This window comes from Mastigoproctus giganteus, chromosome 12 (genome assembly GCF_048544385.1).
Source record: "Mastigoproctus giganteus isolate SK-2022 chromosome 12, ASM4854438v1, whole genome shotgun sequence".
Lineage (NCBI taxonomy): Eukaryota > Metazoa > Arthropoda > Arachnida > Uropygi > Thelyphonidae > Mastigoproctus > Mastigoproctus giganteus.
This window is the reverse complement of record NC_143586.1, coordinates 162,883,171-162,908,038: the sequence shown is the minus strand read 5'-3', so window position 1 is coordinate 162,908,038 and position 24,868 is coordinate 162,883,171. Positions and strand designations below refer to the sequence as shown.

General features: G+C 36.4%; 1 protein-coding gene across 1 annotated transcript in view; it reads right to left on the bottom strand.

The window, feature by feature from the left end:
• Positions 1-24,868, bottom strand: part of LOC150077556 (uncharacterized) — a 212,398-nt gene that overhangs the window by 51,783 nt on the left and 135,747 nt on the right. Inside the window, exon 6 of the mRNA XM_090386892.1 lies at positions 20,146-20,287. Within this exon, the coding sequence (XP_090243018.1) occupies positions 20,146-20,287 (142 nt within the window). The remainder of the gene's footprint in view (positions 1-20,145; positions 20,288-24,868) is intronic.

The following is a 24,868-nucleotide window of genomic DNA, read 5'->3' as shown; positions in this document are numbered from 1 at the left end:
GTGAACACCTGCCGATCTCATATATAACGTGATTTTCTTGTACCTATATACGTATAATAAAGTTTAACTGATAAATTAAACTGTTATTTGTTATTTGGTTTTTTAAGGAGCATTAGCAACTAAGGCCATATTGCTCCGGGGATATGGGTGGTCATTCCCTGACCTTTCTGCATCCTCCGCAAATTTACAAGAAGGAAAAACACCTCTGGAATAAGAAGGTGAAAAAAGGCAGCAAAGAACAGGAGTAAGTTCAGGAGCATAGGTTTTGAGAACAAGTGGAGAAATACCATCAGGACCTGTAGCTTTCTTAGCATCAAGATTCATCAAAATCCTTCTGATGGAAGACCACAGGAGGCATTGAATGGAGCGTGTTGGGAATGGTGGGAGGCATTTTGCCAAGATCATTAATATGAATTGGAAGAAAAATGGGACACTAGAAGGTCAGCTTTATCCTTGGCTGAAATGACAACAGAACCATTTGGTTTCTACTCTTAGTTTTTCTAACACAGCTCATGTATTTACTTGTTCCACTATGACTCCCGTCAGTTCTGGAAATCTCCATTGCCTTGCTTTCCAGGCTGCTGCTCATTCTAATAGAAGCAGTGCAAGAATCACTTTTGTCTCTGCCTGCGGCCACTGTTAACCTTTTGGTCTGTGTATTCCCCCAAGCTAGCAGTTTTCTGACCCACCTAACACTGCCTCGATAGCATCAGTAAATATTTTTGCACCCTTTCTATTTAAGTGTCATCCCTGTAGAAACAGTCTCTCCTGTCAACAAGCACAGACCAGGCTGAAAAAAATTCTACTCCTTGAGCCTTGAACAAAGCTCAAGGAGTAGAATCTCTCTGGGGCCAAACTGATCAATTTGGAAGCACTATCCTAGATGTGGGAACAACATTGCATGGTAGGACAGATTTGGAGATTTGTGCAGAATCAATAGTTTTTTGCTGGATATCAGGCATTCATAAGCAGGAGGAAAATGAGGTACAGTAATACCCCGAAGTTACGCGATAGGTGGGTCCGACGAAAATCGCTTAAGTCGAATTCGCGTAAGTCGGGGTACAACTTTGCATATAAATACATATAAATTTTGTTTAATTGGGACCAATGACTAACAAAAACACTAATTTAGAAGAAAAATATTAATAAAATTGCAGTTCTTTATACATATTAATACAAAATATGTATTAAAAAAATAAATGACTTACGTAAAAAAGTTATCTCGATGTCGATGGCTTCATAAAATCTAACAAATTTGTCTGACGACACAGAGACTTCTTTTTTTCATGCAGAATTTCTTCGTAGCAAGCTAATAATTTTTTTTATTCCTTGCTTTGTAGCTATAACGCGTTCTTCGTTGTAGTCTATGTTTTCTAAAATTTTTAAGCCCTTTTCAATTGAGCTGAGACCTGTCAAGTTTGCAATTGTCATGTGCTTTTCGCCGTTGCCTCATTTAGGCCTGTAGCACGTGCAATATCACATGGTCTTTCATTTCGCTCAAAGCGTTTCACAATTTCATATTTTTTCTCTATCGACAGAGGCCGACTGGCCATAAGCCTTACCGGGGAAACCCCGGTGGGCCTGTGTGATTTTGGCCATAAACCATAGTATGAGGCCACTATAAATTTTTGACCCAGTCCACCTCTGTTTATCGATAATTGCTTTTCTTTTTCTCTCTGAATCTGCAGTGTCTTCAACAGTACGCTTCCTTTTCACACCTTTTAAGTATTTTACTCATTTTTAGGGAATAAAGCACAATTACAAAATGAGGAGGCACGCTTGATACGCATAAACAAAGCTGCGCGCATGTAGCAACTGAATAAACAACACCATAAAGGCAGAGATACACTATTAACACCTCACATTTCTAGGGGTTACTACCATAAAACAATAAAAATCCAGTTGCGTTTCTGCTAGTGGAATCTGTTATAAACTGGTAGTAAACTCGATCTAATTGCATACCGATAGCTGGAATTGTGTTGATTTTTACGTTATTATGGTGAAATGTGTTTCCCCTAAAGCAAATACATTTTCAGAATCTTCTCTTCATTCCTATCGTGTTGTGTTCGGTTGGGGTGTTTCTGCGTTCGACTGCCATTTCTTGTAAACACAAAGGCGAATCGTGCATAAACCAATTCGGTTCGTGTTATATTATAAGATATCATTACCGTATTTATAAATAGTGTATGATCTAATTCGTGTAGTGTAAACATGTGTTATACGAGGACTGACTGTATACGGCTCGACCGACGCGATCCATTTCTCTCGTGAAAACGATGTAATTTCCGACAAACATTGAGAACGAATTCGAATGCACACATATAAATATGACAGTTGGAATACAAATTCTTGTATATGTGTGCAGTTCATGCGCAGTAAATTTGAATTTTATTCATCTTTCGCTCTCACTCTCTGCCGTCGCACCGTATATCAATAACATATGAAAAACGACCTTGAAGATAGTGGGCGGCAGTGTTGCCAAACGAAAAAATCAAGAACCGCGTAACTCCGAGTTCGTGTAAGTCGGGGTATTACTGTATTTTGGGCCAAAACCAGAAAAAAAAAAAAAACAAAAAAAAACAAGGAGTGCTTCCCAGAACACAGGAGATTTTTTTAGATAAAAAAAAGCAGTTTTTTAAAGTCAACAGTGAACTAGGAATTAAATTTCACTGAAAAAATACAGCTGTAAGATTGTTTGCTTGGTACAGCATAGATTTTTTTAAACATTAGCTTACCTAACAATAACATTTTTCTCTCTGTGAATTTCTCTTTGGATTCTCTGTTAGACAAATTGCTTTTGCCTGCCTCAAGAAAGATATTGTTGAAGACTTTGCACTCTTCTGAAATGCTGAGTCAAAATTTTGTTCATAAGAATGGCCCTGATGTCTATACTTGCTGGCAGCAAAATTTCAAAATATTCTCTCAGAGTCATCACTGCTATGAGGACTTGTTAAAATACCAAGCATGACTTCAGATAATTTGTTATATTTCAAGCTTCCCTGCACACTTGTCAGTTATCCAACAAAGGACCACCGTACACCAAATCTTCTTTCATAATAGCATCTAGTAGGTTCTAACTGAAACTGACAGAATGGATGCTGCAAGGCACCTGTTGCTTCATCTATTTCTTAATCTTAAACAAGATCAAGAAGTACTTCTCCAAAAATTTTCTTATTTAAATTTTTTTTTTTTTTTTTAATTTGAAAATGAGCATTATAAGAACATTATTTTTCAAGGAGGAATGTGTGCACTCTGTAGTCACATGCAGTCATAAAGTACTTCCTCACTGAGTAAAAGAACCGAATCTTTCCTTGTTTTAGACTCTCCAAGACTGGCAATAGGATGTCCATGGCTAAGCCACAATCGTCCTTCTGGTTAAGTCTGCTGTGGTAATCAATTACCAAAAATGGAAAAGTGAAGATATGAAAACTGTTGGAAAAATAAATTTGCACATAACATTCTTCAATATATCTAGGAGTAATGACTTCAGCACATGCATAGTTGTGAGTTATGTTAGACTGAGGAGCAATGTTTGGACTTTCAAATGGTGGCATAACATTCAAGCCAGGAGAGAGAGAGAGAAAGAACAGGTTCTGTACGAGTGAGGATAACATGCCAGAAATTATCAGCTTGGTTGATTGCCTGTTCAAGATTGCATTTGCAGAAATTTGCAATTCACAAGTTATTTTTGAGTTCATCAATTTTTCTTTCAAAACTTTTGGATCATGAATATGAGTGAGTGCCACTCATTACTGATAACATTATTGTATGTTTCAATTTGGTAACTCTGAAAAGTGCTCATACTGCTTTTCTCACAACTTCTGATTTCTTTAAACAGACTGGTCAGAGCATGACACTATTCTACCAGTCTTGTTTACATATTTAACCAGAGATAAACAAATGTTGTCACACATGCTTCAAAATATTTTTTACTTCAGTGGCATGTACATCAAATAAAATTGCTTAAATCTCTTTTTTCTTTTTAGATAGTAGCAAATTTGACAAATATTAATCCACTTTCACAGAAGGCACACAGATTCCTTTTTAGCATACTATTATCACCAAGTACTCAATCTCTTTTAATACCTACCTTAACACCAGTTTTAGGACTATCATAACAAGTGCATTATAAGAACTACTTGCTAGACAGTTTTTGAAGGAATCCAACATGCTTTCTGGTTCTTCGGAGGATGTCCAATGTTGTGGAGTCAACTTCCAATGCTGCCACTGAGAGCAAGCTGCTTTTGATTTGACTTTTTTATTTTTTTTAATTTTTTATTACAAGTTGTCACAATGGGATATAGCTTGAAATTAGTTTCATTACTGCCATCTCTAGCAAACAAAAATGGCCAATTTTCCAGACCCATAAATAGCTCCTCTTCTTTCCTTATTCTGAAATTTCACTAACAATGCATGCTGTTTTTGATCTTTCACAACCTTATTTCTTTTGCTATTTGAATTTTGGGTAGCATATTTCTAAAAAAATGCGCTTGCATATCATTACAACCTCAGAGAAAGATTGAAAAAAGGTCAAAGTATACATATAAACATTTGGCATATGTGGCATAGTCGTCATCATGAAATGCAACATCTATCTTTGCACTTTTCCTATGCACTGCACACTGTCATTATGCTTATTTTCTTGCAAATGGAACCAATTACATTGCATTTTCCTGGTGCCTGAAATTGAAAAGGCACATCTATATATGGTACACAAGTCAAAGGTGTTAATTTTTCCAAATTTTACAAAACATGGAAAATCTTACATATATATTTTATATTATTTATGTTGTTTCAATGTAATTTCTGCTTCTTTCGTTAAAGAATTGTACCATCGTTTCTTGCTACCAAAATTACAGAAATAGGAAACATACAGTAATAGCGAACAATGCTATTACTGTATGTTTCTATTTTGTAATGTAGGCTACCACAGCAAACCCGATGGCTAATTCTTTAACGAAAAGAAGCAGAAATTCAGGAAAAAAAAATAAATAATAAATAACAGTTTTATTATTTTTTTGTGCAAAGCATGAAAGGGGCCATAAATTTAAATTGGGAAAGGTTGGTTGGTTTGCAGGACAAATATGCAGAAAATCATTTTCAGCCAGAGGTTAGCTGATTGGAACAAACTTCTGTTGCTACTGTGAAAGTAGGTAGCTTGAATAAATTTAAGCAGGAGTTAGACAAATTATTATGACAGGGAGATGTTAGAAGCATTTCTTTTTTGTTTTGTTTTGTTTTGTTTATTTTATTTTTGGCTGATCTCTACAAGTTTGCTTCCCTGCATCACTTTTCAATACTAACATTATCTTCATTTTCTTTCACTGACAAAACTAAATGTTAATTGAAAAACTTGCTTGCTTCAAGAATTGTGCACTAGCCAGGCTCTTCTGTGACACAAAGCAAGAGAACATAATGAATATGCTTGGATGCATGCTAATTTTAAATTTGTGTTTTTTAGCATGTGCATATAATTATCAAGACTAAGCTTAACTAGGTTCTTCATTTTTATTTTTTGCATCATAAATAACCAAGATTTCTGGAATTTTCAATAGCAAAATCAAATAAAATTTTTGTGGAATGGTAGTGAGAGTTTCGGCTCTGTGGATTGAGTACACAAAGAGCATGATATTGCTGAAAAGTCCCAATGGGATCTACAAGATCCTGAGCACACATTCTGGGATTTAGGCCCTACACAGCAAGTTATACTAGTAGCTAAAATGATTACATGTGAAAAATTGATTCAATTTCTCCACATTACATTATTAAAATTAAAATGTAATATAGTTTGATAAAGGCTGCACATGCCTCCTTACAATTATTCTTTAAAAAGAATTGTGTGTGTGTGTGTGTGTGTGTGTGTGTGCGCGCGCGTGTGTGTGTGTGCGTGCGTGCATACGTGCATTGTGTTTTTTTTTTACCCTCCAGTACAAAAGTATTTTTTCTCTGAAGTGAAGCACATGCATTGATGTTCTCTCTGATGCTGTATTGATGCTTTAAATGGGAATGCAGTTAAAAATTACCATTACAATACATAACAATTGCTGTGACTTTAAGATTAATGATTGCTTACCACTAGGGACTTAATGCTTAATAGAATAAGAAAGCATTTATGCTTTCTTATTCTATTAAGCTTTCTTATTCTAATTCTTATACCCCATGAATTATTAGATTATTCAAGGATGATTGGAATCAGGGCCAGTATATCATTAGGCCAACTAGGCAGCTGCCTAGGGCACAGTACTGACCTTTGAGTGGATCAGTTTTATACAGATTTTTTTAACCTATGTAAAAAATGCAACTGACAATTTATATTTTTTATTTTAAGATAAATACCACAACAGTGCTATGAATTGTAATTAATTATAAAGTCTTATAAAAAAATTTTATACTCTGGTTAAAAGTATAAAAATAAAACATCTGTTTTTTTTTATTTATCCTTTTTATATGTTGTTCTATTTTTATTTTTGAAATTTGGTGATATTTTTGGCTAAGAGAAAAAAATCTCTTCTTCTTCTTGAGTGAGATTTTTATGTGGCTGAAATTGAAACTTTTAAGAGACAAATTTTAGCATCACAATTCAAAAGATTACTCAAAATGATTTGTGTGCTAAAACATTTTCTTTTGTATTTGAGAAAGATAATCAAAGATTATGTATTACTTATTCTTGCACTTTAAAAATAAATTTAACAGTTTCAAGTTTTGTATTTTCCATTTTTTCTACAAGAATCTGTTTTTGAAAATTGCAGTTGGCAATTTTTTTTGGGGGTGTAAGTAATTAGCCTTGCCTAGGGCACAAAATAGCATGGAACCATCACTGGGGTACTATTACTATCCTATTTCTTCCCTTTTTTGCCTAATTTACCTTTGGCTTATTACTTATTCTCTTGTAACACCTTCCACCTCTCTCTCTCTCTCTCTCTCTCTCTCTCTCTCTCTCTCTCTCTCTCTCTCTCTCTCTCTCTCTCTCTCTCTCTCGTCATATGTAACTGTCCTGTCTGCTATGTGTTGAGCTAGTGGTTATTCTGCCACTAAGCTACTAAATTATTGAGAATGTATTGCATTTTCACAAAATGACCTATTTTTTGGTTTTGCATATCAGAAACAATCAGAAATATAGGTTAGGCAAGTTCTAAAACAAGCTATTATAGTGGTATTTCATCTTTTAAATAAATGGCAGGTTAACCATTTGTTTGAAAGCAGTGAAATACTAGGGCAACTCATGAAGCAAAAGTTTAGGTATACTCTTTCGTGGAGTATACAAGTGGTGTATACTTTTAGGTATACTGCACTCCACTTTTTCCCTTTTGTGGCACCATTTTTCTCCTGTTGGCAGTTTTTGGAACTGATTTTTTTTTACTGTAATTCTTTTCTATATACACTGGTATTCAAAGAAAGTGCATCACCTCTTAAATGGTAATTGTCATCCAAATAACGTAAGTATATGGCAATATTTCTTACAGATTGCATCAGATAAAATTGACACGCGTAGGTGATGACGTAATATTGCATGAGCTGTTACTTTCAACTATATAAGCACGCTCTGCAAGAGTTGCAGTCATTCCTTGCTTGTGTCAGGATGGTGAGTTAGGGGAATTGGTGCCACAAAGAAAGTGCTATTGTTGCTTTACATGAGGAAGGATGTTCTTCCTGTCATATTGCTTATAGTGTGTAGATTTCTTTCCAAACTCAAGAATACTGGTTCTGCTGATTGGAAAAAAGAAACCGGATGCAAATGAGTCTCTATGCCAAAACAGGACCGCGTTTTGAAGCACTTATGCCTTAAAGAGAATGGGAAGAACACACGGGAGTGGTAGCAAGTGCAGTAACAGTCGGAACACACCTCTTCAAAAATGGACTTGTAGCTCATCATCCTAAGAAGAAACCCTTCCTCACACAAAAAATGAAGAAGGCCTGATTAATTTGGTTTAAGGAGCATGTCAAATGCATCCCGAGCATTGGAAGTAATTTTTTTTCTCGGTCGAGAAGAAATTCAGCCTGCATGGCTCTGATGGGAGACAAAGGATTCGCCGTAGATGTGAAGAACACCACCTGTAGACATTATATGGTGTCTACAGTGAAATTCCCTACCAGCCAAATGATATTGGGGTGCATTTTGTATCGCAGAGTAGGTCACCTGCAGTTTATAAAAGGTTTTGTAAATGCCAATGGATACCTGGCTATATTGGAAGGCAAACTGCTGCCAACCATTAGAGACCATTTCAAACTGACAAGTAACTGCATCTTTCTGGATGACTGCTCCTTGTATCGGGCGAAAAGTATAAGTAGGCACTTCTGTAGTTACTTTAGCTTCATTTCTGCATTAGTGATTCTACAGTAATGTGGTTACATTTGTTACAGGTGAAAAAATTGTTGGAAAACGGTCCATTACAACTGTTATCTATCAATCTGAAGTGATATTTTCTTGTTGCAGAAGGAAATTTATTGTGATAGCAACGGAATTTGAGGAGCAGTAATGTTTATAGGTTTAATGAATAACATGGATTTTTCCTAAGTAGAACTTGTGTTCAGTTTGGAACATTACCTGAATCCTGTCATATTTGTTTCCCCATACCATTCCACAAAGCAGCACTGATAAGTTGATGTACATATTTTTCATAGAGTACTACCAAGCATATTAAGAATGAAACTACACAAGCATTCAAGATGCCACATATTTCATGTGACGTTTTACATGATAGTGTAACCAGCATATTTCTCATTGGTACATATATATCTACACAGGTAGCTCTCGGTTTATGACGGAGTTCCGTTTCTGAAGGAACTGTCACAAAAAAAAAAAAAAAAAAAAAAAAAAATCTATGTAAAATGAACCTAATCATATAATGTAAGTCTGAGTTACATTCTACCCATCTCAAAACTGATATATAAGTAATATAATATTATTATATTTAAAGCTCTGAAATGAATGTAAAACCAGTATTTTTATGAATATAAATCAATTAATTGTAATACAGTATAAAATAACCAAACAAAATTTAATTAAATAAAAAAAAATTTAATTTTGTACATTTACTTTGATATGTTTGAAGCCTATACCGAAAGTTTTTGTAAGTGCCAATGTAAGGCCTCACATTGATCTTTTTTAACAGTGGTGTAATGCAGTGATTTTACTTCTCTTAAGAAGTCCCTGGTTGAGGATCTTCCCCTTTTTTGAAGAAGGCATGAAGTGTTAACTGTTGAGATTTCCTCTTTCTTTTTTTCGAGAATCTCAGAATAAGGGCTGATGGATACAATTTCACTGCTTTTCACTTTCGGACTTTGCTCCCAGTCGTGGTGAATCTCACATAGCTCATCAGTGAGGGTCTCAATGGCTGAAAGGATGTGCTGTAGATTGCTTGTATTCATAGATTTTAGAGGAGGCTCTTTATCTTTTTATTTTTTCTCTACCTCCTCCTTCTATTGGCTTAGTTCTTTAGCCAATTCTTCAAACTCTTCACTGGAAAGCCGCTGTCCATAGCTATTCAAAGCTCTGTTACATCTTCAGCTTTAACTTTGTACAAAATCCGCCTCTTCTGCTAGCCTGCTAACATTTTCAACAATGTTCTCCACTAGTACTAATCCTGTGAAGGTGTGCATAAATTGTGGGAGAATTTGCACCATACTCCATTAAAACAGTTTACTGACACTTCTTCCCAAGCTGTGCTGATGTTATTAATGCCCTTCAAAATGTCGAATGAGTGCCAATAATCTTCAATAGTTTTGTTTGACCTGTCCAAAACTCACTATTTCCATGAAGGTGTGGCAGAGGCAATAGGCTTTAAAGGTTGTTATGAGTATTATCTCCTGGTCAATTGGTTGCAAAACTGAAGTGGTGTTTGGTGACACTTAAACAATATTGATATTGTTGTTGTTTTAGGTTTTTATGAGCATCAGCAACTAAGGACATATTGCTATTTGTGTATTGTCTGTAAATTGTGTGTTCTCAGGTTGATTTTTTGTTTGTTGGAAGAAAAACCCAAGTCTTTGGGAGAAAAAACCATGCTGACCTCACCTGAGACCAACTAACTCAGCCACTTTGTGAAAAAGCTCATAAAAATTTCTTCATGTCATTGACGGGACTTGAACTCAGGTTTTTTCCACTCGGTGTAGGGGGAATGGCAATCCTAGCAACTGTGCTACTCACAAGGGCAACATTGACGTCCAGAGATGCTCTGACTTCAGCAAGGTTTTCAGAATGGCCAGGAGCTTTGTCCAAAAGAAGAGCCTTGGCTCTTCTTCTCTTGGACCAAGTTCATTCTCTTGACAAAAACAGAGCACAGCAGGGCAAAAATAGTTTGTCTACCAATCCAAGAAGATGTTGTGTGTCACCCAAGCCCTCCTGTTCCATTTCCAGTAGACTGACAATGTGGCTTTGTTTAGGCCCTTGAGAGCACGTGGTGTCTGTGAATGGTACACTAACACTGGTTTTAATTTTAAAGTGCCAGAGACATTTGCACTTAGCAGAAACATTAGCCTGTCTTTTGAAGCCTTGAAACCTAGTGCACACTGCTCTTCATGGGCAATGAAGCTGTTCGTGATGGAAATTTATTCCAATAAAGGCTCAGTCTTTTCAACATTAAAATGAGATACAATAGCTTGAAACTCTGCAAGAAAAGCTGCAACTGCCGCCTCACCACTTAATTTCACACACAGCGGCACGTTGAGATTTAAATCGCATGAACCATTCCTTGCTACCTAAAAATGCCTCATCACTGCCCTCTTTTTTCTTAAGATCTTCAAAAATTGATTGCCTTTATCAGTAATAATAGCTTGAGTCAACAGAATGATTTTTTGATTTAAGTCATACACCCATTATGGCAATTTCTCCATTTTTTCTAAAAGTTTACTTCTGCTATAACTCACTTGCATCACACTTACTGTTGTAGCACGTTGCATTGACTGTTTTATCTGCATTTTTCATTATGGTACTACAGTCGATGGAGGAATTTCATACTTCTACACTGATCATCTTCTATTCTATGAATTATCTCCCATCTTTTTTCCAATGTGATAGATCTACGTGACTTTTGGCGACATTTTCACATTCACTTGGGTTTACTGCACTTCTCTTACTAGACATAGCAGCTCTTATCTTATTAATTTAATCAACAATTTTTAATTAAACTGACACTGTAGTGCCAGTTTAATTAAATGTAGAATAGCAGGCCAACAATAGTACATCAACAAACAAACTGAGTATTCCTCTTATCTTCGGCCACCTGATCCCTGATTGTCTTAGATGATAATAGGGATAGCTCTCATCTCTGAGCGACTGTGCTGTTTCTTTACATCATATCTCGTATTTATAGTTGCACATTTTTGGAATTTTTTATAGTTTTTGATATTTTTGGCCTTCTGGTTTCAAAATCGTCGTAAACTGAGGGCTACCTGTATATCACTTCTTTGGCATAAATATTTTTAGTATTTAGTATTTTAGTATTAGTAACGGCCATATGGTGCAAGAAAGCCTATGGCTTATGCTGCACCAGCCAAAAAAAAAAAAAAAAAAAAATCCGAACAAAACAATGATAAAAACAAAAATTAAATAAATAAATAAATAATAATAATTAATAAATAAATAAAAATAATAAAATAAAATTAAAAATTAAATAAAAAGGAAATTAATCCTATCATCCTATGCGTTTCCCTTACCCGAAAGTACTATCCAGATGACCTTTGAATTTCCCCAAACTGTCGGCCTCTACCACCCATGAAGGCAACTTATTCCAGTAATTTATAACTCGCTGGCTAAAATAAAACTTCCTGCAGTCCAATCTAAACATTTCCCCGCGTAACTTGAATTTATGTCCCCTAGTTCTAGCATCATTTATAATGCAAGAAGTGAGGTTGAGTGATAAAGATGGCCCCATTCTATGGGAAATGAACAGCTGATTACCCTTTCTTTGCTAATGTATATCCATGTATCAGAAGATGCTCCCCCATCTTTCTATATGTGGAGATGCACAATCTTGTATAAAAACTGTATATGGGATGGAAGGCATGATAGACTCCAGGAGGAATGCCACAGTGGTAGGCAAACGCTGTTTTTCACTTCACCAGAACATGCTCTAAATGTAAAGCCCTGCTAACAGAAGGGAAGCAATGCAGATTTCACAACTGCCTGGAAACAGTTTTTATACAAGATTGTGCATCTCCACATATAGAAAGATGGGGGAGCATCTTCTGATACATGGATATACATTAGCAAAGAAAGGGTAATCAGCTGTTCATTTCCCATAGAATGGGGCCATCTTTATCACTCAACCTCACTTCTTGCAAATTTTGACTCTGGGGCTACCCAAAGGATAATGTATATTCTGGAAAAATTCCTGACCTAGTAACCTTGAAGGATAGCATTACACAGCATGAGAGACGTCACTCCTAATATATTAGGTACTGCAGTTAACCATGCCATTACTCAGTTTTAAGTTGTGCTAAACCAAAATGGTGACACATATCAAGTGATATATTGACAAAATATCACACATACTGAATGACATATTGGCACTCAGAACAGAAAGTATAATACCATTAATGTCAATGAAATGAGCTTGACAACAATCACACCATATGTTATTTGTTGCCAGTAATATTACATGAAAATAGAAAGAAATAAAAGAAAAAGAAAGAAAGAAAGAAATATTATTGGGATATCAGAGACATCGTGTCACAGAGCTATAAGCAGTGCAAAATTGGAATTTGGGGAGTACGTGTACAGAAAGGATAGACAGGATAGGAAGGGAGGAGGGGTTATGATGTTAATTAAGAAAAACAAAATCTAAGGAAGTGCACCCAGTTGACATGGATAGACAGTGCAATGTTGAGTCAGTTTGGTGCAACATAAGCACTGGAAAAGCAAAAATGAGAGTAGGAGTGTGTTATAGGCCTAATGACTCTAATGAGTACAACAAACAATTGTACAGAGAAATAGAATGGGCTAGTACATCAGATTTTGTTATAATTGGGGATTTTAACTTCCCAGATGTAGACTGGAACTTGTGGGGGTTGGTCACTCGCACACTAGCAAAGCTTTTGTGGATTTATTGGAGGATTGTTTACTACAGCAGCACGTCAGAGAGGCAACAAGAGGGAGTAACACTCTTGATGTGGTTATCAGCAGTGATTATTCATGTATAAAGAATTTGCAGATAAAGGAAACACTAGGTGGCAGAGATCACAGTGTACTAATGTGGCATTTACTTAATTACCATCAGAGGTAAAGGGAAGGGTTTTTGCTTCCGTAAAAGTAACTAGTGGTCTCAGACAGTTTTTAAATTCTGTAGAGTGGGGCAAACAGATGATGTCACCAACATCAAATTTTAAGTGGGAAGCACTTGTTCAAGGGTTAGGCCTAAATGGATATAAGTTGAGCTAATGAGACTCGTGGCAGAGAAGAAACATGCATGGGATGCATATAAATTATCAGGTGAAACAGAAGCCTATAGCAGATATAAGCTAGTCTGTAATCAAGTGACAAAGGAGGTCAGGCAAGCAAAGACAGATTACGAGAAATCTTTGGCAAAGGATGCTAAGAAAAACATCAAGGACTTCTTTACTTATATAAACTCTAGGAGGGGATGAATAAGATTGGTCCAATTAACATTGATGGTTCGGGTGTTGATGATCCTACTCAAAAAACTGCTAATCTGAATGAGTATTTTGCATCTACATTCACACATGAGGAGTTATTAAGGGAGTAAAATGCCAAAAGTTTATCAAACTGTAACAGGGTGCTTAATAATTTTGTAATAACTGAGAGCAAAGTGGAGGAGAATTTGTTGAAGTTAAACATAAGAAATGCACCTAGGATGGATGGGATCTATCCAGTTATATTAAAGGAGGTAGAAAAGGAAGTAAGTAAACCCTTAGCCATAATTATGAGCATCCATGGACTCAGGGGAAAGCCCCATGAACTGAAGATGTGCAAATGTATCTCCAATTCACAAAGCCATATCTAAGGGTGACACATAATTACAGACCAGTTAGTTTAACTTCTGTTCTGGGGAAAATAATGGAGTCACTGGTTAAAGAAGTGATGCAGGATCACCTACACAAGACTGCAATAATAGTTCAGACACAGCACGGGTTTGTTAAGGGAAAGTCTTGTCTGACAAATGTGATTGGATACTATGATGTGGTTACAAAGGAACTGGATGCAAAAAATAATTTTGATATCATATACTTGGATTTCAGGAAAGCTTTTGACACTGTTGCACATGGAAGACTACTGTACATTATTGGAGCAGTATGGTATTAAGGGTAAGTTGCTACAGTGGATAAAAGGGTTGGTGAGTGGGAGAAGACAGAGGGTGGTAATCAATGGACACTGCTCTTTGTGGACTAATGTTATTAGTGGAGTCCCCCAGGGTTCGGTGCTGGGCCCACTGTTGTTTTGTATATTTATCAATGATATTGATGAAGGTATATCAGGCTTAATGTCGAAGTTTGCAGATGATACAAAGGTTGGCAGGGTTGTTAATGACAGTAATGGCAGTGTGCTACTGCAACAGGATCTAGAAAATTTGGACAGATGGGCTGAGAAATGGTAACTGAAGTTTAATATTGACGAATGCAAAGTACTGCATATGGGTAGAAGTAACCACAGAGAAATGTACCAGCTGTGTGGTACTACACTTAGGGTGGTAGAAAACAAAAAATACTGGGAGTAATTGTGTAGTCAGATATGAAGCTTTCTGAGCAATGCTGACAGGCTGCCAGAGCAAATCATGGGGTATTGTCAAGGATCTACTGGAATTTTGCTAGTAGGGAAAAGGAAGTAATTTGTATAAGGCAATGGCCAGGCCATACCTTGAGTACTGCATACAGATCTCGAGGCCTCATTTTAGGAAGGATGTAGAGTTGCTTGAGCATGTACAGAGAAGGACAACAAGATTAGTGAGAAACGAGGGGGTCCTCTTACCAAGAAAGGCTTAAGCTCTGCAAATTGCAGAGGCTGGAGACTAGGCACCTGTGAGGTGACCTGACTGAGGTGTATAAGGCCTGGAATGGGTTGAGCATGTTGAATTCTGATGGGATTCTTCTGCTTGCTCAGATTACAAACCTAAGGAGGCATAAATTCAAATTGAGGAAAGACAGTTGTAGAATATATGTGCAGAAATTTGCCTTTAGCCAGCAGGTGGTTAATTGCTGGAATAAACTTCCATTTTTCATTGTGGAAAGCTTGCTTTCTTGCATCACATTCCTCCATTACTGATACTATTAAATTGCCAAATTTGTGTTACTTTTCCTCCATTAGGCCATGCTTCACATATAAGATGTGGCAATAAAGTTTCCAGACTGTTGCAATAAAAAGAACCATAATGAAGGAGATCAAAAATGGTTTTATTTTTAATCAAAGTAATCACTGCCTCATTCAATGACTTATTACACCACTGTAAAAGTTTCTGAAAAGAGTCAGAGAGAGAGAGAGAGAGAGAGAGAGAGAGAGAGAGAGAGAGAGAGAGAGAGAGAGAGAGAGAGAGAGAGAGAGAGAGAGAGAGAGAGAGAGAGAGAGAGAGAGAGAGAGAGAGAGAGAGAATCTCCTTAAGAAATTTGCCGTCAACCTACCATATAGATGTGGGATACTCGGGCCCAACACACTCCATAGACAGCGGTCAGCTGTATCTGCCAATCGCCAAACCACTTAACTAATAGAGGGAATGGCGACCACAGAGGACATAGCTCCACCATCTCTTGACAAAGCATTGCAACTCATCGCAACCGTCTAGACAGAAGTGAAACTGTTCTGGTTGGAGACTCCTTGTGAATTAATTAGTGAGCATAACGGGAAACGAGCCTGACAGTGCTCTTGCTGCTCTCTCCCATGAACTGTGAGGACAATAGTCACTACTGTAAATTGTATATGTATTTGTCATTTTCGTTTTATCCCTATATCATTTAATGTCATCTTGTTTTTGTTCTTGAATGTCTTATGGTATTTAATGTTTTTATAACACCTTATCTGTAAACCCCTGGCCTTTTGGCTGTGAAGGGAAAGTTTGCAATACTTAACCTCGTAACCAGTTACAATGAAGACTCTCTCTCTCTCTCTGTCTCTCTGTTTAGGTGAAGTCTTTGCATGCTGACACTCTTCGTGGCTTCTGCTCATCCCTGAGGCTGTCTGGCATAAATTTTGCATAGACCTTCCTTTTTACTAAATCTTTATGCAGAATTTTACAAATCGTCTCCTTATTCATATCCAATTCTTCGGTCATCATTCTGATGCTCAAATGACGATCTCTTGTCACAATTTCCCGAATTTCAACAGGTTAACAGTCACCCACTTCTTGGGTTGTTGCAAACATCCTCATGTTCTCCTTTGAAATACTTAAACCATTCAAACATACTGGTACAACTTAACGTTTCATCACCATAAACATTTAACATTTCTCAGTTTAAAGTAAATTTGATATTTGTTCATTGTTCCATTACAAAATCATGACAAGGTTGGTTGGTTGGTTGATTGGGGATTTATCTGGTGCATCAGCATCTATGGCATAGTGCACCATACATATGGTAAGTATGGATGTTATTACTTGCAGGCAAGGATAATTTCCTAACTATAGTAACAAAATTATTGTTATTATTATTTTTTATTAGCTAAAGGAGGTGGTATATATTAATCATTTTGAGAAAAGTAATGATCTTTGAGACATTTATTTTATTACCCAAGATTAAAGCAAGTGTAAGAAGGTCTTTTGTTATGTCAGTAGTGAGAAGGTTCTGACGTTTTCTTGCATGTTTTGTGCATTCAATAAAGATATGTTTCACAGAAAGAATAGTGTTATAGTGATGACACTGAGGGGGAGTCTACCCGCTTAAGAGATAATCGTGAGTAACGTTAGTATGGCCAATTCTCAAGCGTGCTAATATTACCTCCTGTTGTCGAATTGAACTGAAGCTTGAAGGCCATCACTCAAGATTTGGTTTAATACTTCGAAGTTTATTGTTAAGCTGTTGCTGCCATGATAACTGCCACTGGTACGTGCATTTTTACTGGATTATTGGTGTACAGTCTTCATGAGGGACTTTCCACTTGCTGTCTGGTGGTAGGTTAGCTGATTTGGCAGCATTGTCCACTAGTTCATTCCCAAGAATTGCCATATATCCTGGGACCCAGCAGAAGCACATGTTTCTCCCAAGTTCTGATAATGTATGCAAAGTGGTGATTATTTCTTTTACAACTGGGTGAGTGATATTCATGGTGTTTTTCAGTGCTTGAAGTGCACTTAAAGAATCTGAGAAAATCATGCTGTTTTTAATATGGAAGGACTCAATGTAATTCGGCACAACCTGAATTTCTATTAGTTCGGCTGAGAATATACTGAACTCACATGACAACCATGACAAGGAATGTAAACACTACTAATGAAACTGGTTGTTACTTCCAACCAGTCAGCCTATTGGACAATCTCTGTATCACTTCTGTTTATTTTCAAACCCATCAAAATGACCATAACAGCAACAGTGCAGGAATTTTATTTCCATACTTCATAGTCTAAACAGGAATATTTTAATTCTTGTTGTATGAAAGTTGAATGGCACAAGAGCAGCTGTGGTCAAAATGTGGCTGTTGTTGTTATTTGATTTTTAGGAGCATTAGCAACTAAGGCGCTCCGGGAATATGCGGTGGTCATTCCCTGACCTTTCCGCATCCTCCGTATTTGGTGGTCACAGGCTCGAACCCCGGTCTAATCAAGAAGCATGTGCAACGCACTGCTGCTCCTGCCCATCTGGCTACAGAGGCGCCTCAAAATGTGGCTTTCACTGAGATTTTCACATCATAGTTATATGGGGGGGGAGTTATATGATTACACTAAAATGAAATGTACAGGTGGATTCTTTTTAAAAAGTGGAAAAGTTCAGCTACATTTGAATTGTTCCCTGGTAAGTGCTGTATATCCTACAAATTTGATACTGTTATGGATGTTAAGGTTGATAGACTCATAATGAATACATTCTAATAAGGATATGCTTTACTGTGGGTGGTGACTGACAAAATGAACAGTTAGGTAGATTTTCTCTAGTAAGGAGGAAGAGATGTGTTGGAAGAGTATGCCCAACCAGTGGCTGAGCAAGGAAAACCTCTTCATATCAATCTTTTTGGAAGCTGGAATTACATGCCTGTGGTCTCTAGGCTTTATTTGTAGCAGCTTATTTGTTTGGTTGTTTTCTTTAAAGTGGGCCAACTGCAATTTTATTTGTTTAGAGACCTGGTGAGATGATGGAGATTTATTTTCTATAGCAGAAACAGACTTAAAGAGTTAGTATATATATTATGGCTTATATATTGGTCAGCTGGTTAATATTGTCTAATGCCAACCTGATAGCATACAATTCAGCAGTGTGAATACGGCATTCAGGTGGAAAGAAGATAACACCGTGGTGGTGGTGGGAAGGACCACAGCAGCACCTACAGATGTTTCCATTTTTGAGCTGTCAGTATAACTGAAGAAGATCTGTGCTGCTAATGATGCTTCCATGCAGTTTTCAGATATTTTGGTTTCCAAGGGAGTGTTTTTCTCCACTGGTGGAAGTAATTATCACAAAAAGGAACGTATGTTTTCCATGGAAGTTCTATGCCTTCTGTGATTTGAAATGTTACTTAGACAAATATTCCAACTTGTCATTAGTTCCTGTAATCTGAGTCCTGCAGGTCTGATTTCATTTTGAGCAGTGGGACAAAATTCAATGAGACATATAGTACATTGTTGCACTTGACACGTATATGGAGGTTTTGCATTTTGAAACCTCAAAGCAGGCTAGTTTTTGGAATAATTTTTTTTTTAAATCTGATATACTAAACTGTAGTTAATATATAGAATATTTGAATTCATCTAGTCATGTAGGCTTTTTCATAAGAAAAAGCCTACATGACAATATTCAGAAGGCTTTTTATCGATAATTTGGCAGGAACTTGGCAACTTTGGTTTGGTAGATTAAATTTAATTTCTCTAGTGGTTCAAGTTTTGTCAACATTTTCATTTCTGTAATATTTTGGTCATTTAAATTCTGAAAAATATCGTAATTTAAAATTTTGTAATCTTTCTGAAGTTTAAATTTGACATTAATAATGGTTGCTATATGATCCACTTACAATACAAAGTCCAAGGACTATTATTATTATTAAAATCTGCTTTATTACCTTATTGGTTCACCCCCTCATGAGAAGAAATTCAACCTGCATGGCTCTGATGGGAGACAAACGATTCACCGTAGATGTGGTGATGAATACCATCCAGACTGTATGGTGTCTACAGTGAAATTCCCTACCAGCCAAATGGTAGGGAATTTCACAATATGGGGGTGCATTTCGTATCACCTGCAGTTTATGAAAGGTTCCGTAAATGCCAATGGATACCTGGCTATATTGGAAGGCAAATTGCTGCCAACTATTAGAGACCATTTCAACCTGCCAAGTAACTGCATCTTTCAGGAGGACTGCTCCTTGTCATCGGGTGAAAAGTGTAAGTAGGCACTTCTGTAGTTACTTTAGCTTCATTTCTGCATTAGAGGTTCGACAGTAATGTGTTTACATTTGTTACAGGTGTGAAAAAATGGTTGGAAGAACGGTCCATTACAACTGTTAGCTGGCCAAGAAACAGCCCGGAACTGAATCCTATAGAGAACTGTTGGCATCGTGTGGAATCTGCAGTTGCCAGAAAGAAACCAAAGACCCTTTGTGAACTTGAGGAAGCCATAATTTGTGTTTGGAACCACGAACTATATATTGATTATCTTCAGAAATTGATCTTGTCAATGCCTCGACTGTGTGCAGCTGTCATCAGGGCCAGAGATGGTTCAACTAAATATTAGTTTGCACCTAGTGAACTTTCCATTTAAAATGATAAACTGAAGCAAACTGAAAGCTTCTGATAACATTTCAGCCATAATTGTCGTGTTTACGAAAACTGTTGTATAAAGGTTACAAATGCTCATTTTGGAATATTTTGAGAGCACCTGACAAATATTACTTAGCTATTAATAAATATCTTTTGTTTATATTTCTATTTGTAATGCTAGTCATTAATGTAACACATGATTGCAAAAAAGGGCTAGAAATGTGAAATTCCTAGGTGATGCGCTTTCTTTGAACACCAGTGTATATAGTGTCATATATAAATAAATAGCATAATTACATACCTTTCAGTGACTGCTCAGGTAATACTGTGGTGCTTGTGTCTTCTCCAACTGCAGGAACAGCAACAGATGCTAATGCAAGACTAAGTTTGTGACATACTTCAAAGGCTTGCCCTATTGTTCTTACTATCCTCATAGCTTGACTCTATAAAATGGAAAATTATTTAAATATAAAGGCACACACATAAAAGAATTTAAAATTATTTTCTTTTATTTTTTCACTATCTTCACTATTATTTAATTTTAAATTGTGTGTTCATTAATTAATGATTCAGTTTCCTTCTTTCATTAACATTTCAATGTGCACACTAATTAATTTTAGCATTTTTTCTTAAGTAACTGAAAACATATTTTTTTAGATCTAATTTGTAAAAATGATGACAGTAGACTTGTTGGCAACTACAGGCTTAGAACAGTGATCCTTCAGTAGGCTATAAATTTCCAATGCATCTCCAACTTAATCTATTAAGCTCTACCTTATTCTCCAGCTTCTTTTCTCTCTTTATACAAATTAGAGTTACATGGTTAAGTGCCTGAATGTAAAGCAGAATGACACCTTGGTCAAAGGGTCTGAGAATAGCAGTAGCAAAAAATTATTTGCATTATTTGTACTATAGGAATTAAACCACATGAGGTTACTGCTGGACACCATCTGTAATATCCATGATTACCCTAAACTGGTGGTTTACGAGCTGAATAAATTCCGTATCAACATTCATAAATGACTGTATGGATGTTGATACAAGGAATAATTCTGCCAAGTACTTTTGTATTTGGCAGCATTATTGATTCTGATAGCAATTATTGCAAATTATTTTCTGTGACATTAAAATATCAGTTTATTGTATCATTATTCAAGATACAATATTACCAACCAATCAACTCTGGTGGCACACATGCCACAGCAGTTAAATCATAGGCCTAAAAAAAAAAGTATGCACATATTAAAATATAAACCAATTATATGAAGAAACAAGAACAAGAATAGAAGAAAAATTATCATGTTTAAACTAAATTGTGAATATGTGCTTTGTATCATCTGTTTTTTTTAATTAGAAAGAGAGTAGCAAGATAGGTCAATAAACCTACAGTTATCAAAATGATAGTAACCCAAGAGACTAGGGCAAAGCCGAGATGTGACTGCTCACCAAACCACAAAAGTAGTTTTGAAGCACGGGTTTGTTAAGGGAAAGTCTTGTCTGACAAATTTGATAGGATATTATGATGTGGTTACAAAGGAACTGGATGCAAAAAATAATTTTGATATCATATATTTGGATTTCAGGAAAGCTTTTGACACTGTTGCACATGGAAGACTATTGTACAAATTGGAGCAGAATGGTATTAAGGGTAAGTTGCTACAATGGATAAAAGGATGGTTAAGTGCGAGAAGACAGAGAGTGGTAATCAATGCTGCTCTTCTTGGACTAATGTTATTAGTGGAGTCCCACAGGGTTCGGTGTTGTTTTGTATATTTATCAATGATATTGATGAAGGTATATCAGGCTTAATGTCGAAGTTTGCAGATGATACAAAGGTTGGCAGGGTTGTTAATGACAGTAATGGCAGTGTGCTACTGCAACAGGATCTAGATAATTTGGGCAGATGGGCTAAGAAGTGGCAACTGAAGAGTTTAACCTTGACAAATGCAAAGTACTGCATATGGGTAGAAGTGACCCCAGAGAAACGTACCAACTGTGTGGTACTACACTTAAGGTGGTAGAAAATGAAAAAGACCTGGGAGTAATTGTGCAGTCAGATATGAAGTTTTCTGAGCAATGAAGACAGGCTCCAGGGCAGGTCATGGGGTTTTGTCAATGATATATAGGAATTTTGCTAGCAGGGAAAAGGAGGTGATTATCCATCTGTATAAGGCAATGGTCAGGCCACGCCTTGAGTACTGCGTACAGGTCTGGAGGCCTCATTTTAGGAAGGATGTAGATTTACTTGAGCGTGTACAGAGAAGGGCAACAAGATTGGTGAGGGGAATGAAGGGATCCTCTTACCAAGAGAGGCTTAAGTTCTGCAAATTGCAGTGGCTGGAGACTAGGCACCTGCGCCGTGATCTGATTGAGGTATATGAGGCCTTGAATGGGTTGAGCACGCTGAATTCTGATGTGATCCTTCCACTTGTTCAGATTACGAACCTAAGGGGGCATAAATTCAAATTTAGAAAAGACAGATGTAGAATAGATGTGCGGAAATTTGCCTTTAGCCAGCGGGTGGTTAATTGCTCGAACAAACTTCCATCTGTCGTTGTGGAAGTTGATAGGTTGAATAATTTTTTTTTTTTTTTTTTTTTTTTGGCTGATGCTGCATAGGCTCATACATTTGCTTTCTTGCATCACATGCCACCACTACTACTACTACTACTACTACTAAAGACAAAAAGGATAACTACAGATATGTACGTTTAACTTTTGTGGCAGGGAAAATTATAAAGTCTGCAATTAAGAAAGTGTTACTAGATCATCAGAAAAGGAGTGGAACTATAAAGGCAACAAAGCATGGTTAAAGGAAAATCATGATTAGCCAATCTGATAAGATTTCATGAGGTTGACAAAAAAATTAGATGCTTAGAATAAAAAAAAATATATATATATATATATATATATATATATATATATATATATATATATATATATATATATGAGTGATATAGGTAATAGAAAGAAGAAATATAGAAAAAAGGGTAAAGCCATAAGTAATATAGTGAAGAAGAGAATAGTGAAGAAATGATAGTGTAAAAAAAATACATAAACAAGTATACAAATAAAAATAAGTATATTGTTGCATACGGCACAACCCTAGTGTCATTATCTAATCAACCCACCAGAATAGCACAAAGAAATAATACAGAGCCTCTGTTTCTAATGTAGAGCACATGCCAAAACAAAGCACAATTAAAAAATAGTGAATAAGGGAGAATTTTTTTTGGCTGATGCTGCATAAGCTTGCTTTCTTGCATCATATGCCAATGCTAATGCTAATTTAATAAAATTAATGAATTTTAAATATAAGAGGTAAAGGCCAAAAGGTAATAAATATGGGGGCAAACACATAATAACAGTGACTTCTTAATTTACAAGAGGGTTACATTCCAGAATGCCTTGCGCAATTTAAATTCACATATAATGTAAATAATCACCAAAAATGCAATAATAGGCCTATGAGAGTAACTCTCATAACTAGCTAAGTTAACCCTACCTGTACATGCTATTCGTTTTCTGTGGTTGGAAGACTTGGCATGGCAAAGAAAATGATGAGCAACCAAAGAGATTCATTCATCTTTATTGATTTACTTTTTTTTTTGTACAGTAAGAAAAAGTATATTCGCTATAACAAACATATACAGTACAACACAATAACAACTGAGAGAGGAGGGGGGGTGGCCTTAGGTAGATTAATGAGAGGGATCATCATGGTCAAATTCCGTTCTCTCAGACTTGGGCCAGATAGGTGGGGTGGATGGTTCACTTGACTGCTCCCTTGAGTGCTTGAAAAAGGAATCCAGAGTTAGTTGATTTGCACACTTCTTCTCACACAACAACTTATAGTATCAACCAAATTCTAGCATAACCTTATGTTGCACTTCATTCAAGATTACAGTCTTCATCAGGTAACAGATTTAGGCCTTACTCTATAAGATTTAATGCTTTTGATATTCCTTTCACTATCAGGCTCCGTTCTTCTTTAACCTCTGGACTGTTGGTTGCTGCTGCCTCCTCCTCCTCCTCCTCCTGAATATGATGCTGCTCCAGTGCAAAAAGATCTTCATTTGACAATTCTTGATGATGTGAATCAATTAAATCATCAACATAAGTTGCCTCCACTTCAGTGAACTATCTTTTTTTTCACGCATTTGTCTTTAGTTTGTGCATAATCTTCATCGGTATCAGAGTCTTCGAAGGAGTTGCTAAGATCTGTACATAACTTATGCCATGAATTTTGAATACAGTTATGTGGAACTTCATGCCATGCAGCATAAATGAATTTTAAAGCATTATTTATATTGAAGACTTGCCAATATTATGCAGCAACATTGGCGAGCCTTCAATTCCTCTTCTCATCTGTTCATGGTTGGTCTTGTCAATTAGATCAGCCAGAATGCACTTTAAATATTGAACTTTAAAAGATTTAATTGCATGTTGGTCCATAGGCTGGAGTACTGCGTTGTATTTGCTGAGAAAAAAAAAAAAAAAAAAAAAAACAATCTTGATATTGGAACAGACATCAAAGCTACTGGGTGGATGGCATGTGCCATTACCAAGAATAAGTAAGATATTGAATGGAATTCCTTCTGCTTTGCAATATACTTCCAATTCTGGCTGTAACTGAGATCCAAGATAACTTCTGAAAATAACAGCAGTCATTCACCCTTTAGGGTTTGAGCACCAGTATACGAGCATGTACAACCTGTTGTAACCTTTAAGGACACAAGGGTTTTGATAGTGGTAAATAATGCACACAGGTTTTAGTTTATGACCCTCCATATCAGCACCACACAGAAGTGTTAGCCGATCATGTGCCGCCTTAAAGTCAGGCACAGTCTTTTCAGCAATGGAGATATAAGTGCGATTAGTAATTTTTTTCCCAATATAAACCTGATTCATTGAGGTTGAATATCTGTTTGGGTATGTACTCCCCTTCTTCTGGCACTTTGCATAAATATGGTTGCCACGTGTTATTTTAAATTTGTGTAATTTAAACATGCATGAAGTAAGAA